The sequence below is a fragment of the Polypterus senegalus genome, chromosome 4 (assembly GCF_016835505.1).
Source record: "Polypterus senegalus isolate Bchr_013 chromosome 4, ASM1683550v1, whole genome shotgun sequence".
Taxonomy (NCBI): Eukaryota; Metazoa; Chordata; class Cladistia; order Polypteriformes; family Polypteridae; genus Polypterus; species Polypterus senegalus.
This window is the reverse complement of record NC_053157.1, coordinates 222,280,385-222,295,185: the sequence shown is the minus strand read 5'-3', so window position 1 is coordinate 222,295,185 and position 14,801 is coordinate 222,280,385. Positions and strand designations below refer to the sequence as shown.

General features: G+C 39.3%; 1 protein-coding gene across 2 annotated transcripts in view; it reads left to right on the top strand.

Annotated features, from left to right (window-relative positions):
- The window catches only part of LOC120528038 (ecto-ADP-ribosyltransferase 5-like), a 34,141-nt gene extending 19,903 nt beyond the window's left edge, over positions 1 to 14,238 (top strand). The window contains exons 1-4 of one of the 2 annotated variants that reach the window (XM_039752004.1): positions 5,205 to 5,278; positions 7,778 to 8,417; positions 12,563 to 12,716; positions 13,282 to 14,238. In XM_039752004.1, the coding sequence (XP_039607938.1) occupies positions 5,210 to 5,278; positions 7,778 to 8,417; positions 12,563 to 12,716; positions 13,282 to 13,291 (873 nt within the window). In that variant the 5' untranslated portion in view covers positions 5,205 to 5,209 and the 3' untranslated portion in view covers positions 13,292 to 14,238. Of the gene's footprint in view, positions 1 to 5,204; positions 5,279 to 7,777; positions 8,418 to 12,562; positions 12,717 to 13,281 lie in introns of those variants that run through there. The other variant, XM_039752003.1, reaches the window with a different exon arrangement.
- The last annotated feature ends 563 nt before the right edge of the window (positions 14,239 to 14,801 follow it).

The following is a 14,801-nucleotide window of genomic DNA, read 5'->3' as shown; positions in this document are numbered from 1 at the left end:
TATATTGAGAAAATGTATTTTATGTGTTAATAGGATTAGTAAATAAAAATTTCTTTGCATCATTTGGGACTTTAACAGCAATTCAATGCACTGCATTTCCCAGCCAAAATCTGTGCTCACACCTTGCTTTGTCTTGGTAGAGTAATATATTACTCTTCTGTCCCCTTATTGTATTATTATTATTATGTAGCCTTTGTCAGAATGCCTCAAATCTCACACACTTACCACTCTTTATAAAGTATCATAGTATATAACTTCTCCCCACCTTCCCTTTTACGTCTATAACCTCAGGTTTACACAGAGTCAAGCAGGAGTTAAGTTACAGTTTAAATAATGTATTATTGATAATATTCATAAATAATGACAATATGCAAAGTTAATATTAGCAACCATACAATCTGATAAATGGTGATGTATAGTTTCAGGCGGCACACAGACTTGTTAGTTACTTAAAAATATCTCTAGTTAAGGCATCATTTTGTGGTCAGCTTTCTTCAGAACAGATCACATGCCTTTATCAATGTGGCTGCCAAGCTGTGCTCTTCATTGTGTTGTCCTTTTCAGCTCATTGTGTGTGAGATGGTCTTTCATCACTTGGTAAGGGGGGAGGGGTAAAGCAAGCACATTTATAGGTTATCTGTCCAACCCCTAGAGCCAATAGAGAATCATTGTACTTAAAGGCTTTTGATACAAGCCAATTCCAAACAGCCATATGTCAGACCAATGGGGCAGAGAACACCTTCACACCTGCCACCCCTCAAAACCATTTGCTGAGCTGAAGTTTGCCAGCTAGGCAGTGTGGCTTTCCTGTGGGGGTTGACTGAGAGACTCCAATAGAGAATCACTTGCCAAACTGGTTTGAAACACTTCCCCCATCCCTGTTGTAAAATTACAAAGGACTGGTTCTTAAAAGGGGGGGGGGTTGGTGGTTCTTAACCATCTAACCATTGCTGTTCTTATCAGTGATAGACATTAGTGTTACAAGTTACCAGTAAAGACATACAGAATATTTTTCAACTTATATGCAAAATTTCACAACACAACACACCTCCTCTCCATGCTCAGAAAGTTTCTTTATTTTAGTTTACAGCTTTTTTATATTGTTTATATTACTCTAGGAAACTGGGCTTTGTGTTTTATATTTGAGAATGAAGGAGCATACACAGTATGGAGGAGGAGGAGGAGTGTTTTTGACATGACTCCTTGCATTTCAAGGTGTTGTCAATGAACAGACAGATTGGTACAGTGATTTGTGTTGCTATCTCAAAGCGCCTGAGAGCTGTTAGAAGATAGAAGATGATGTCCTGATTACTCTTTAAATGTTATTATGTTCCACTTCTCCAAAATATGCTGTATGTTTTAGGATATCACCAGTCATTCATTCATTTAACAACAACATATATTTCTATTTCACATTTTCATACAACAATATAGCTTAAAGTGTTTAACAAGATGACAAAGAGAAAGTTACAAGAAAAGGAAAACAAGTTAGGTTAGGTAATAAAAGTAAAGAATTGAGTAACAACAAGAAGGTAAAATCAGATAGCTGGGAGGACAGAAAAAACAAAAAAAAGGTAGGTTGGTGAAAAAAAAACAAAATCTGCAGGGGTTCCAATGCCAAAAGACCACACAACCCCCACTGCACCTTCTACCTAACGTCTTCTTCTTTCAGCTGCTCCCTTTAGGGGTTGCCACAGCAGATCATCTTCTTCCATATCTTTCTGTCTTCAGCATCTTGTTCTGTTACACCCATCACCTGCATGTCCTCTCTCACCACATCCATAAACCTTCTCTTAGGCCTTCCTCTTTTCCTTTTCCCTGACAGCTCTATCCTTAGCATCCTTCTCCCAGTATACTCAGTATCTCTCCTCTGCACATGTCCAAACCAACGCAATCTAACCTCTCTGACTTTGCCTCCAAACCGTCCAACCTGAACCGACCCTCTAATGTCCTCATTTGTAATCCTGTCCATTCTCGTTACACCCAGTGCAAATCTTACCATCTTTAACTCTGCCACCTCCAGCTCTGTCTCCTGCTTTCTGGTCAGTGCCACCGTCTCCAGAACATATAACATAGCTGGTCTAACTACCGTCCTGTAGATCTTCCCTTTCACTCTTGCTGATACCAGTTTGTCACAAATTACTTCTGACACTCTTCTCCACCCATTCCACACTGCCTGCACTCTCTTTTTCACCTTTCTTCCACAATCCCCATTACTTTGTACTGTTGATCTCAAGTTTTTAAACTCATCCATCTTCGCCAACTCTACTCTCTGCTTCCTCACCATTCCACTGACCTCCCTCTCATTTACACACATGTATTCTGTCTTGTTCCTACTGAACTTCACTCCTATCCTCTCTAAAGCATAACTCCACTTCTCCCGGGTCTCCTCAACCTACCCCCTACTATCGCTACAGATCACAATGTCATCAGCAAACATCATAGTCCACGGGGACTCCTGTCTAATCTCGTCTGTCAGCCTGTCCATCACCATTGCAAATAAGAAAGGACTCAGAGCCGATCCCTGATGTAATCCCACCTCCAACTTGAATTCATCCATCAGTCCTACCACAGACCTCACCACTGTCACACTTCCCTCATACTTATCCTGTACAACTCTACCATACTTCTCTGCCACTCCCGACTTCCTCAAACAATACCACAACTCCTCTCGAGGCATCCTGTCATATACTTTCTCCAGGTCCACAAAGACGCAATGCAACTCCTTCTGGCCATCACTAAACTTCTTTTTTAACATCCTCTGAGCAAACATTGCAACTGTGGTGCTCTTTCTTGGCATGAAACCATACTACTGCTCACTAATCATCACCTCACTTCTTAACCAAGCTTCCACAACTCTTTCCCATAACTTCATGCTATGGCTCATCAATTTCATCCCCCTGTAGTTACTACAGTCCTGCACATCCCCCTTATTCTTTAATATCGGCACCAGTACACTTCTTCTCCACTCCTCAGGCATCCTCTCACTTTCCAAGATTCCATTAAAAAATCTGGTTAAAACCTCCACTGCCATCTCTCCTAAACACCTCCATGCTTCCACAGGTATGTCATCTGGACCAAGGGCCTTTCCATTTTTCATCCACTTCAAAGCTGTCCTTACATCCTCCTTGCTAATCCATTGCACTTCCAGATTCACTATCTCCACATTATCCAACCTCTTCTCTCTCTCGTACTCTTTCCATTTTCTCAAAACACCCTCCTCAATTTTGAGTATGTTTCCATCTTTATCCTTTATCACCCTAACCTGCTACACATCTTTCCCAGCTCGTAACCACTGTCTAGCCAATCGGTACAGGTCCTCTTCTCCCTCTTTAGTGTTCAACCTTTCATACAACTCATCATACACCTTTTCTTTAGCCTTCACCACCTCTCCCTTCACTTTGTGCCTTATCTCCTTGTACTCTTCTCTACTTTCTGCATCTCTCTGACTATCCCACTTCTTCTTTGCCATCCTCTTCCTCTGTATACTTTCCTGTATTTCCTCACTCAACCACTAGGTTTCCTTTTCCTCCTTCCTCTTTCCAGATGTCACGCCAAGCACCCTTGTTGCTGTCACCCTTACCACATCTGCTGTATTTTCCCAGCTATCTGGTAACTCTTCACTGCCACCCAGTGCCTGTCTCACCTCCTCCCTAACCTCAACCTTGCAGTCTTCATTTTTCAACTTCCACCATTTGATCCTTGGCTCTGCCCTCACGCTCATCTTCTTCTTGATCTCCAATGTCATCCTACAGATCACCATCCTATGCTGCTTGACTACACTTTCCCCTGCCACCACTTTGCAGTCTTCAATCTCCTTCAGATTGACTCTTCTGAATAGGATGTAATCTACTTGTGTGCATCTTCCTCCACTCTTGTATGTCACCCTATTCCTCCCTCTTCTTAAAATACGTATTCACCACAGCCATGTCTATCCTTTTGGCAAAATCCACTATCCTCTGGCCTTCTTCATTCCTCTCCTTGACACCATACCTACCCCATCACCTCCTCGTCTCCACTGTTCTCTTCACCAACATGCCTATTGAAATCCGCTCCAATCACCACTTTCTGTCCCTTGGGTACGCTGTTCATCACTTCATCCAACTCACTCCAAAAATCATCTTTCTTATCCATTGCTCACCCAACTTGCTGGGCATATGCACTAACAACATTCATCATTACACCTCCAATTTCCAGTTTCATAATCATTACTCTGTCTGACACACTTTACACTTCCAAAAGTCTCTTGACATGCTGTTCCTACAGAATAACTCCTACCCCATTTCTCCTCCCATCCACACCCTGTTAGATATTTGAATCCACCTCCAATCCACCTGGCTTTTACTCCCATTCCATTTGGTCTTTTCTACACTCAATATATCAGCGTTCCTTCTCTCCATCATATCTGCTAACTCTCTCCCCTTACCAGTCATACTGCCAACATTCAAAGTTCCTACCCTCAGTTCCACTCTCTTTACTTTCCTCCTCTCCTCCTGCCTCTGGACACATCTCCCCTTCTTCTTCTCCTTCTCCTTCTTCTTCTTCGACCAACAGTAGCCCAATTTCCGCCAGCACCCTGTTGGCTAACAGTACTGGTAGTGGTCATTGTTGACCCGGAGCTTGACCGATCCAATATGGAAATTTGTATTGTTATAAATGTTCCTAAATCAAACTTCTTAATTTTCAGGCTTCACATGATAGAAATTTGAATGTATCAAAGTGGCATCCAGATGGGCCACCAGTTGTTGAGTTATCTGAGCAATTCTAGCTGTGAAGTGTGAGTGACTGTGCCCTGCTGTAAACTGGCACCCCACACAAGGTTGGCTTTTGCCTTGAACTTAGTGATGCCATGACAGGCACAGCTACCTGCAAGTCAAGAAAAGATCTTGGATGTTTTCTCTTTTTGTCTGGGCTCAACCTCTTATGTTACAATTTACATTTCATTTTTGATGATTTTTCCTCCACAGTTGCGTTGTAAATAGAATATAATGTGGGTACGTCAGATATTGTAAATATAATGATGATATAAATTATTGAATTATAGAATGTGAAAGAGTGAAACCCATGACCCTGTAGTTAGGATATAGTAGGTTGGATAATTAATGGATGGATAGATGGAAAGAGTGAAAACCAGAGGAAGAGTTCTTTGCAAGAATTCAGTGTTTGACATTTTTTTTCTTTCTTACAGATAGGAGAAATAAAATTACAAATGTCTCCATCAGCTGTCTCAACAGCCCTCCTGCTGCTTTTTCTAATTTTTGTGGATGAAGCCAGTTTGGTAAGTCGTCTCTTACAAAGGCACACACCACACATATCACTCACCATACAGTCGCACTCTCACACTGCCACACATCTCAATCAAAGAACTAGCCGTCTATCACACAAATAAAAACACTGTCGCAGCAGATATAGTCAGCATCGTTACTTATAATATATAATAATCCAGAAGAGGCATTTAGATGACGATGAGCTGGATCTGTAACAAGTGATCAGACAGCAGATCTGAGCCAGCACAATACTTTTTAATACATAAAGTAAAAGCGTATTGAATTTGATTGTATCAGCTGCTGCAGCATCTACCTCAAAATGAAACAAGCTAATAGAGAATGAAAAAGAGCATTAAACATAGACAAAACAGTATTAAAATAAAAAAGTACATCTGCATCACTGTACAACTAGTTTGAACAAAGAAAATTCATTAAATGATGATAAACTTTCCCCATCTCTTTACTAAAGTAGATACACCAAGCAACGGAAAATGTTCCTGAGGATGTACCCAAGTGGCACTGCCCAAACCTCCCTTCATACTGCTTAATGTGCTTGATTTGTATGCAGATTATCTTTTAAGTCAATATAACAATTAATTGGCTGTAAACACGGGTCATAATGTATACTCATATACTTTGTAGTTTGAATTAGAATGTAGGGAATTTGGTTCATTATTATGCTTAATATAAGTGTTAGCTGAGGTGGCACTGTGGTGTAGCGGGCAGCAATGCGGCCTCACAAATTAAGTGACAAGGGGTCTCATTTACAAAACTTTGAATGTACTCTACCATGAAAGTCCACATATGTCAAGAAACACAATAAACTGATTTACATAAGATGTAATGCATATATTTGTATGCAATTTACACTTTATAAATTACAATCTCCTTATAAATGTGTGTACATGAATGTACCACGAACTCCACCAGGTTGCCACCCTGAATCAATCATATGTGGACCTTGCTAATCAGCCTGCTTGGGCCGCTCACCTGACACATCTGGCCGTCACGTACAACACCCTCAATAGGCAAGTCATCTGCCAATGTTACCTTCCCTCAAAACAGATGAATCACGGTGTTGACTCAGGTCACTGGGCCATGATGTTTGTCAGCTTCATCTTGGTATCATAGATGACTTGTGTGCTAACAGAACGTAAGATCTTGGCAGTTAACAAAGGCAGCTTCATTCTTGCTAGGCGCACTTATTGTAACATGAGTGCAGTCATTTGCACAGATTAGATTAGGAAAACCAGACGCTGCTGCAAATGACATTTTAATGTTGGCTTGTCCACCCACACCATACAGAAAGTGAATGGAGTGCCTCGTCAGTCGTTTATGGCTTCCAGCACAGTGGACATGATGGAGCTGAAACTTGGCTGAGATATTCCTGATTTTTCAGCCAATTCCTTCTGGTAGGTGCCTGTTGCCAGAAAGCCAGCCATTGATAAAACCAGGGTATTCTGCACGGTTTCAGAACGTCTGTCTTTGTAATGTTGGGTCCAGCTTTGTTCATACTACTGTTCTAAGAGACTGGCTTTTTGGAGCCTACATCAGTCCATCATCATCATGGGCAACACAATCCAGCCGGTCCCTAAAAGATAATTCTCTATATATAGCTTATCATCACCAGCGTATGAATGTGTGTGTGAATGGGTGAATGACTGTTGTGTTGTAAAGCGCCTAGGGGGGTTCTTGAACTCTAGTAGGCGCTATATCAAATACAGGCCATTTACCATTTACCATATATATGAGCATTTGCATTCTCTTCAAGCAGCAGCCAACAAACCACGTTGTGTCAAACCGTTAGGCTATATATCGGATTCAGAATACGATTTTTTTTCAAAGCTGTGTTTCTGCTTCATGCAAGAATTGATAACAAGCGATGGCCCTGGTTTCTTATCCTGAGATGTGACAGCAGGTAGCCGATATATAAATTAAGGACAAAAAAAGTCCTTAACTGCAAATATGTGCCGCATCGTCAGTGATATGAATTATTACTCTTGTGGTTTGTTGTTTCACTGGTTTGGATGCAATTCCTTACTTGATCAAGCATGTCTTCATTTCCCATTTGCTATGAAATGTTGTATATGAATGCGGCAAATGTATTACTGCAAATAAATATAAGTTCTCCTGGCAAGTTTTTTCTTTTATATATTTTGACCATTACATGGAAAGTATACACAAAAACCCAAAATGTGCATACACAAGCTTTATAAATCTGACGCGGTAACCTGCCCTGTCCTTAGAGCTACCAGGAAAAACTCGGGCCTCCTTCAAACCTGAATGTATTTAAATGACTTTCAAAATGGCATTTTACATTACGTCAGTGTTAGTTATGAAATCAACAGGAAAGAGCCATATTCTTATATAGTGTAGTAATGTAAACTGCGTATTGTAGAATGAAATTAAACCGTTAATCCACCCATACATTACTGAACCTAATTGCAAAAATGCAGAAGCGCTTGTTCTGAGTGATCATCCTTTTGATTCTACTTTCTGTCTTGTTTTAGAATCCACACATGCATGAAAATTCCTATGATGATGATTATAATGGGTGCCAAGGAGAAAGAGAAAAGGAAATTAGAGAGCGTTACTTGAATTATGAGTTAAGTAAGAACAAAAACCTGTCATCAGGCTGGAATGAATCGATCAAACACTGGCACTCAAGAAATAGATCTGGTTTGGACAACTACACCGCCCTGGCTGTTAGGGCATACACAACAAATAAATTCTATTCTGAGCTGAACAACGCGGTGCAATCTGGTGTGGATTCGGTGACAAAGAAGTACTACAGGTCCATGCATTTCCTGCTCACCAAGGCTATCCAGACCCTCAAAGGAAGAAACTGCATCAGGGTTTACAGAGGAGTTAAAGTAGAGATACGACCAAAAGTAAAAGATGCTTTCCGATTTGGAAGATTTGCATCAACATCTACAAATATTACAGTAGCAAGAAGATTTGGCAAAGGAACATTTTTCAGTATCAAAACATGCCATGGGGCAGATATTTCAAAATATTCTGTTTATCAAAATGAATCTGAAGTGCTTATCCCACCCTACGAAGAGTTTATTGTCACACAAGTTAAAGGCAAAGACGTTACTCTTGCATCAAAGAAGGTTACCGTGTACAAGAGATGTGCGCCTCTGCCTGGTAAGTTGTGCGTTTATTTGAACTTGCATTTGTTTAGGAAACCATCTACCATGTCTGTTGCATTGACCTGCTTTGCTTTTTTCTCGCTTAACAATGATCCATACTTTTATTGAGGTGATCATAATCTTGATTAAATGAACATCAATGGTCTTCTTTGTTAGTTTTTTGTGCTCATCTAATATTTTAGCAAAAGGTAAAATATAAATTAGGGTGTCCCCGTGTGCTAGTGCTTAGTGATCCTGCTTCACTTCTCCAGAGTCATATCCTGGCCTTTTCACTGCCTGTGTGGATGTTGCACGTTGTTTTTGTGTCTGTGTGGTGCTTTTTCTCCAAATTCTCAAGTTTTCCTACGATGTGCCGGTTGGTTGGTTGCTTCCAGCTTTCCAATGAATTTTGCCGAAGATAGGGTCAGGTTCACTGCCACGCAAAACTAGATTTTTCATTTTAATTTGATATACTCTGCTATAGCTCGAGGGCAAATTACATTCTGGGAGTCAGAGCATTGGGTCAGCCATTTTATAGCACCCCTGGAGCAATTTTTTAGGTAAAGGGCCTCGCTCAAGGGCAAACCAGCTTAACATGGATGTGTGACGGTGCAGGTCAGCTCCAGCTCCCAGTTCGGCTTTTGGGAGCCTCTTGAACCCAACATCGTCAGTACCATCTACAAGATGAGCCTGGCAGATGAGGACAAACACACACATAGCAAGGGGATGGTGAAAAGAGCTCTTGAATTGAGTTTGAATATTCTAACTACATCTTGTCTCTCTGACTATAGAATCGTGTCAGTTAGTGACCTGTCTTGCCGAGAGTAAAGAATGGAGGGCACAAGGTTTTAAACTAAGCCTTAACGTGCTCAATAGTATGAAAGTTAATGTGCTCTATTGAACTAGCAGTGCCGTACGTTTAGAGCATACTGAAATAAAGCTAAGTTTAGAGAAGAGACATATTGTTCAGTTTTTTTGGCCTTTTATTCTTAATGTGTAACAACTTTTTTTCTTTATTCTTGTGTGGACTGTTTACTTTGAATTTTCCCTAAATCGTTTTAAACGAACTTTCTTTCAGCACGCGTTTGACCCGTGCTTGATCCTGCCTCACGCACCAGCAGCTACAGTGCTCTAGTGCTTTTATTAAAAGACAATTCAAAACAAATGTTCAAACAAATTGTGCAGTAAAGAAATGATCCATGACACCCACTGCACGCCCAACCTACCTGGAAAAGGGTCTCTCTTTGAACTGCCTTTCCCGAGGTTTCTTCCATTTTTTCCCTACTGGGGTTTTTTTTGGGAGATTTTTCTTGTCTTCTTAGATAGTCAAGGCTGGGTGGCTGTCAAGAGGCAGGGCCTGTTAAAGCCCATTGCGGCACTTCCTGGGTGATTTTGGGCTATACAAAAATATATTTTATTGTATTGTACAATGAAAAGGTGCTGGTGGAGGTTATAAACAGTGCAATAAATAAACATTCCATTGAAAGCTGAGGTTAAAACCCATGTAGATACACAGTCTTTAAAAATAAAAACACAAACACACACAAGCCCCAATGCTTCCCTCTAAAACTGCCCACCAACAGGTGCCAGTCAACCTTTAAGTCCCGACTCAGGTCCCTATTGCCATTCCTCTGGCAACCCTGGGGTGCCACGCTGAGCCACACGCGTCTCCCTCCGCTCACACTCAGCCCTTGAGGGATACTTACTGTTGGGCCGTTCCTATTTCTCCAGTACGACTGCCCCTTCTCCAGCCCCTGGCTTCTTTGGGCCCTGAGGCTCCAATCCGGACCACCTGCCTCCATTAAACTGCATTGGTTTTGGCTCTCCTGTCTCTCTTTTCAGAACTCTCACTTCTTTCAGCCTCCTTCATCTCTCTCACTGGCCACCCCATTATCGCCTTTCCTCTGATCTGCTTTCATTCCTCTTCTCTTGCCCTCGTGCTTCCCTTTTAAAACGGGGACGTGGCACAGCTGCGGCAATCAGCAGCTCCCAACGTCAGTTAGGGTCGAGGATGATCGTACATCTGTGCACTAAGTGCAGGGTGGTCCACTCCAGCATTGCGTACAGGAACCACTCTTGCCACGCTACCACATCGCCCCACACAAAGACTCAAGTGTGGTGATTATTTATTTAAAAAACGCCAACCAGACGCAGACCTCACTTTACTTCACACCTCCACCTATTTGAAAGTCCCAAAATGAAAAATAAAGACGAAAAAATGTATATTCACAAAAATGTAGTCTTTGTAAAGTAAGAAAACAACAAGAAAGAAACTGCACACAACAAAATCCAAAATATTTATAATAAAAGTGTATATGCAAGAAAAACAATACAATAACTAGGAGATATCTACTTATATACAAGAAAATATTTACAAATAAATGCACAAGACACTGTTTGGTATACTAAAAAAAATCGCTATGCCAACCACAGTATCCACAGCAACGAGTGTAAAGATAACCCCTCGCGGCAGGAAGTGCCTCTTATACCTGCGTTCAAAATCTTCAGCCAATCCTGCGACACGCTGCTCCCTTACACCAATCGCGAATGACGCAGGTGCATTCTGAATGGCTGGCCGTTTTAACATTGAATCCATTTTCCTTGATATCAGCAGTTATAATCACTGGTTTTAAATTTGATATCAAGCTTTTAAAATTTGATATCAGGTTTTAAAAATTTTATATCAAGGTTTTAAAAATTTGACATTGTGATTTTGAAATTGGATATCAAGTTTTTAAAATTTGATATTGAGCTTTTGCAATTTAGTATTAAGTTTTTGACATATTATATTGTACTTTTGAAACTTAATTTTAAAAAAGAGAGCTTAAAAGCTAATATATTATGGGTAGGCTAGTTTAACATTTAATCCATTTTCCTTTTCATGAAATTTGATATCGTATATAAAATGTGATATCACGTTTTTGAAATTTGATATCAAGTTCTTAAAATTTGATATCACAATTTTGAAATTTGATATCAAACTTTAAAAGCATGATATCAAATTTCAAAAAGGCGTGATATCAAAATTTTAAGAACTTGATATCAAATTTTACAAGCCTGATCTCAAATTTCATAAATGTGACATCAAAATGACAAAATTTGATGTGAGTTTAAAATCCATAAATATTAGCATTTAAGCTGTCACATTAAATTTCAAAAGTGTAATTTCAAATTTTAAAACCTTAATATGATATTTCAAAAGCTCCATATCAAATTTTAAAGGAATATCAATTCTCAAAAGCTTAATATCAGATTTAAAAGAGTGATATCAAACATTAAAATGTTGATATCCATTGTTACAAACTTGATATCAGATTTATCATATTGATATCAATGGAGTAATATCAAATTTTAAAAAGTTGATTTCAAATTTCAGAAGCGTGATGTCAAATTTTAAAAGTGTGATAACAAATTTTAGTAACCTGACATCGAATTTCATAAACGTGATATCAAAATATGATGTGAAAGTTTAAAATGCATATATATTAGCATTTAAGTTATCATATCATATTTCAAAAGTGTGATAACACATTTAAAAAACTTTTAAAAAAGCTCGATTATCAAATTTTAAAAGCGTGATATCAAATTTTATACACCCGATATTAACATTTTAAATGTTGATGTCAAATGTAAAACTCATGATATCAATGCTTTGAAAGCAGGAATGAAATGTTTAACAGCTTGCCATAATTCTGCACACGTGCTACACCCAACCCCTGCAAGGCGGGTATTAAATAGGCCAGCGGACTCATGTGGGCACAAGCGAGTGACCTGGAGAGCATCCTGACAACAACAACAACAACATTTATTTATATAGCACATTTTCATACAAACAGTAGCTCAAAGTGCTTTACATATTAAAGAATAGAAAAATAAAAGACACAATTATAAAACAAAATAAATCAACATTAACATCGAATAAGAGTAAGGTTCAATGGCCAGGGGGGACAGAAAAAACAAAAAAACTCCAGACGGCTGGAGAAAAAATAAAATCTGTAGGGATTCCAGACCATGAGACAAGCTGATCTATGCTATGAAAATACTTTAATTATTTTTTCTAACCTTACCTCTGGACTTTCTCTTGGGGATCCACTCCTCAGATTAACTCATGTATGCTCAAAATTAACTGAATGAAAACGCTTTTCTCTTCATCCATGGCAGAGCCTAGGAAGACACTCGCCTTTATGAAGGGGTACGCACAGCGTCGTTCAGCAGGCCTGACCTGGAAGCGCGCCCGTCCCATCGCCAGAGCCAAATCAAAGGTACCTGCCAAAGGTAAAGTTAACGCATTCCTGCACTTCAGCAACTCAAACAGGTGAGTATTTTTTCTTCTTTTTACTCAGTAAAAGTCGACTTTACCCTATTCTTAAGTTAGCAAAGGGAAAAAATAAACGTTAAATAAGAATTAAAGGAGTGCTAAAAGCCCACTGGTCTGTGAAATGCCAGTATAGTTCATATGAATTCACAAAGATATATTCCAGCTTTACTGTATATAATTCCTTTTGTGCAAAGTGATTAACAGTGTGATACCAGATGAAGCTAGAGATCTGATAAATGCAGGTGTCTGTTGTTACTGGAGAGACATGAGCGTTGCTCTTCCAGGGCAGTAATTCACTTCCAACCAATAAGCTTTAAACTTCGTCTCTGACATTATATTGAAAGACCTTCCTTATGATGGATAACTAAAGAAGAAAAAGGTTGAAGGTTAATTGCCTGTGTGGAACAACAATTCTGATGTACTTTCTGGACAACATAAATACAGTAATGGAATAAACATATCCTTACATTAAAATTAAATCATTCATCTGAACTAAACTGTGATGTTCTTTAAAGAGCACACTGGCCTTCAGGTATCTGATTGTCTCTCCTTCTGTCTGCAGGCTCATCTAAGAAGAGTGTAACGTCACCAAATTCTGGCTGAATCCTAGCAATGGAACTTCAAGAATCCAGTATAAGTTTACAGTATATACAATATATGGGCTTATAATGAGGGCTTTAAATTGATTAATTTAACAAACGATGAAACAGAATAAACAAAAAGCCTTTTCTGTGTGTCAGAAACAATCAAGCTTTATTTTGTTGTTTTAATGAAGCCATTTGCCTCTAATAATGTATTCTGCTTTCAGCTTTTTAAGTAGATTGCTTTTCACAGTGATTAGCTTAAATAATGTTGGCTAATGTGTGTTTTGATTTTAATCATTCAGTAGAGATGGTGGTCCAAAATAAAGAGAAACCTGTGCTTATTCATAAAGAGCTGCTTCTTGTTATGGCCGTCAGTGTCACATACTTTTTCAAGTTGTTTTTATGAACTCTGCCTCCTCTGATAATGTGTCTTCATGCAAGTTGCTTCTAACTTACCACATAAGGCACTTTGTTTCCTTTGAGCACAGTGTTTTCCAGAAGTAATATCATCAAACCCATTATCATTTCTTTTCCAATCCACTGACTATTTGAAATGGAGTCTTTGAATAAAGGAGGTTAATGGAAATAAAACTGGGAGACACTGGAGTCTTCATTCAAACCAGTGAACATGTCTCTCTTTTTTACAGAGTTAAAAACCAGTCTTAAATCCCTCCACTGACTCCAGCTGAAGGAGTTCAGTAAGAATTTACCAAAATCAAATAACTTAATTTCTTTATCTGTCACAAGTAAAGATTTGTGTTTGTCACACATACAGACAGAGCCCAGTTGCACTGTATGTGTGTGCAGCTCGCTTACAGACAAACCTTTTTAAAGTAATCTTTCTGGCCTTAAGAACATCACAGCCTGGTCAATATGAATTCATTAATAAATGCTGGTTCTCAGAATACTCAAGTGATCAAACAGACTTACCAGAAGTATTTCCAGTCATGGCCGAAATTATCAGCACCCCTGGAATTTTCCCAGAAAATGCACCATTTCTCCCAGAAAATTGTTGCAATTCCAAATGTTTTGGTATACACAGGTTTATTTCCTTTATGTGCATTGGAACAACACAAAAAAACAGAGAAAAAAAGTCAAATCTGACATCATGTCACACAGAACTCCAAAGATTGTCCAGACAAAATTATTGGCACCCTTTCCAAATCAACTTCAAAACATATTCAAGCTGTTCTGCAGACTCCGGGTACATCAGTGTCAGCTCAAACTATCCGTCGACATCTGAATGAAATGAAATGCTATGGCAGGAGAGCCAGGAGGACCCCACTGCTGACACAGAAACATAAAAAAACCAGGCTGGAGTTTGTCAAAATGTACTTGAGGAAGCCAAAATCCTTCTGGGTGAACGTCTTGTGGACAGATGAGACCAAGGTAGAGCTTTTTGGTAAAGCTCATCATTCTACTGTTTACAGAAAACAGAATGAGGCCTACTTAGAAAAGAGCACAGTACCTACAGTCAAACATGGTGGAGGTTCGAAGA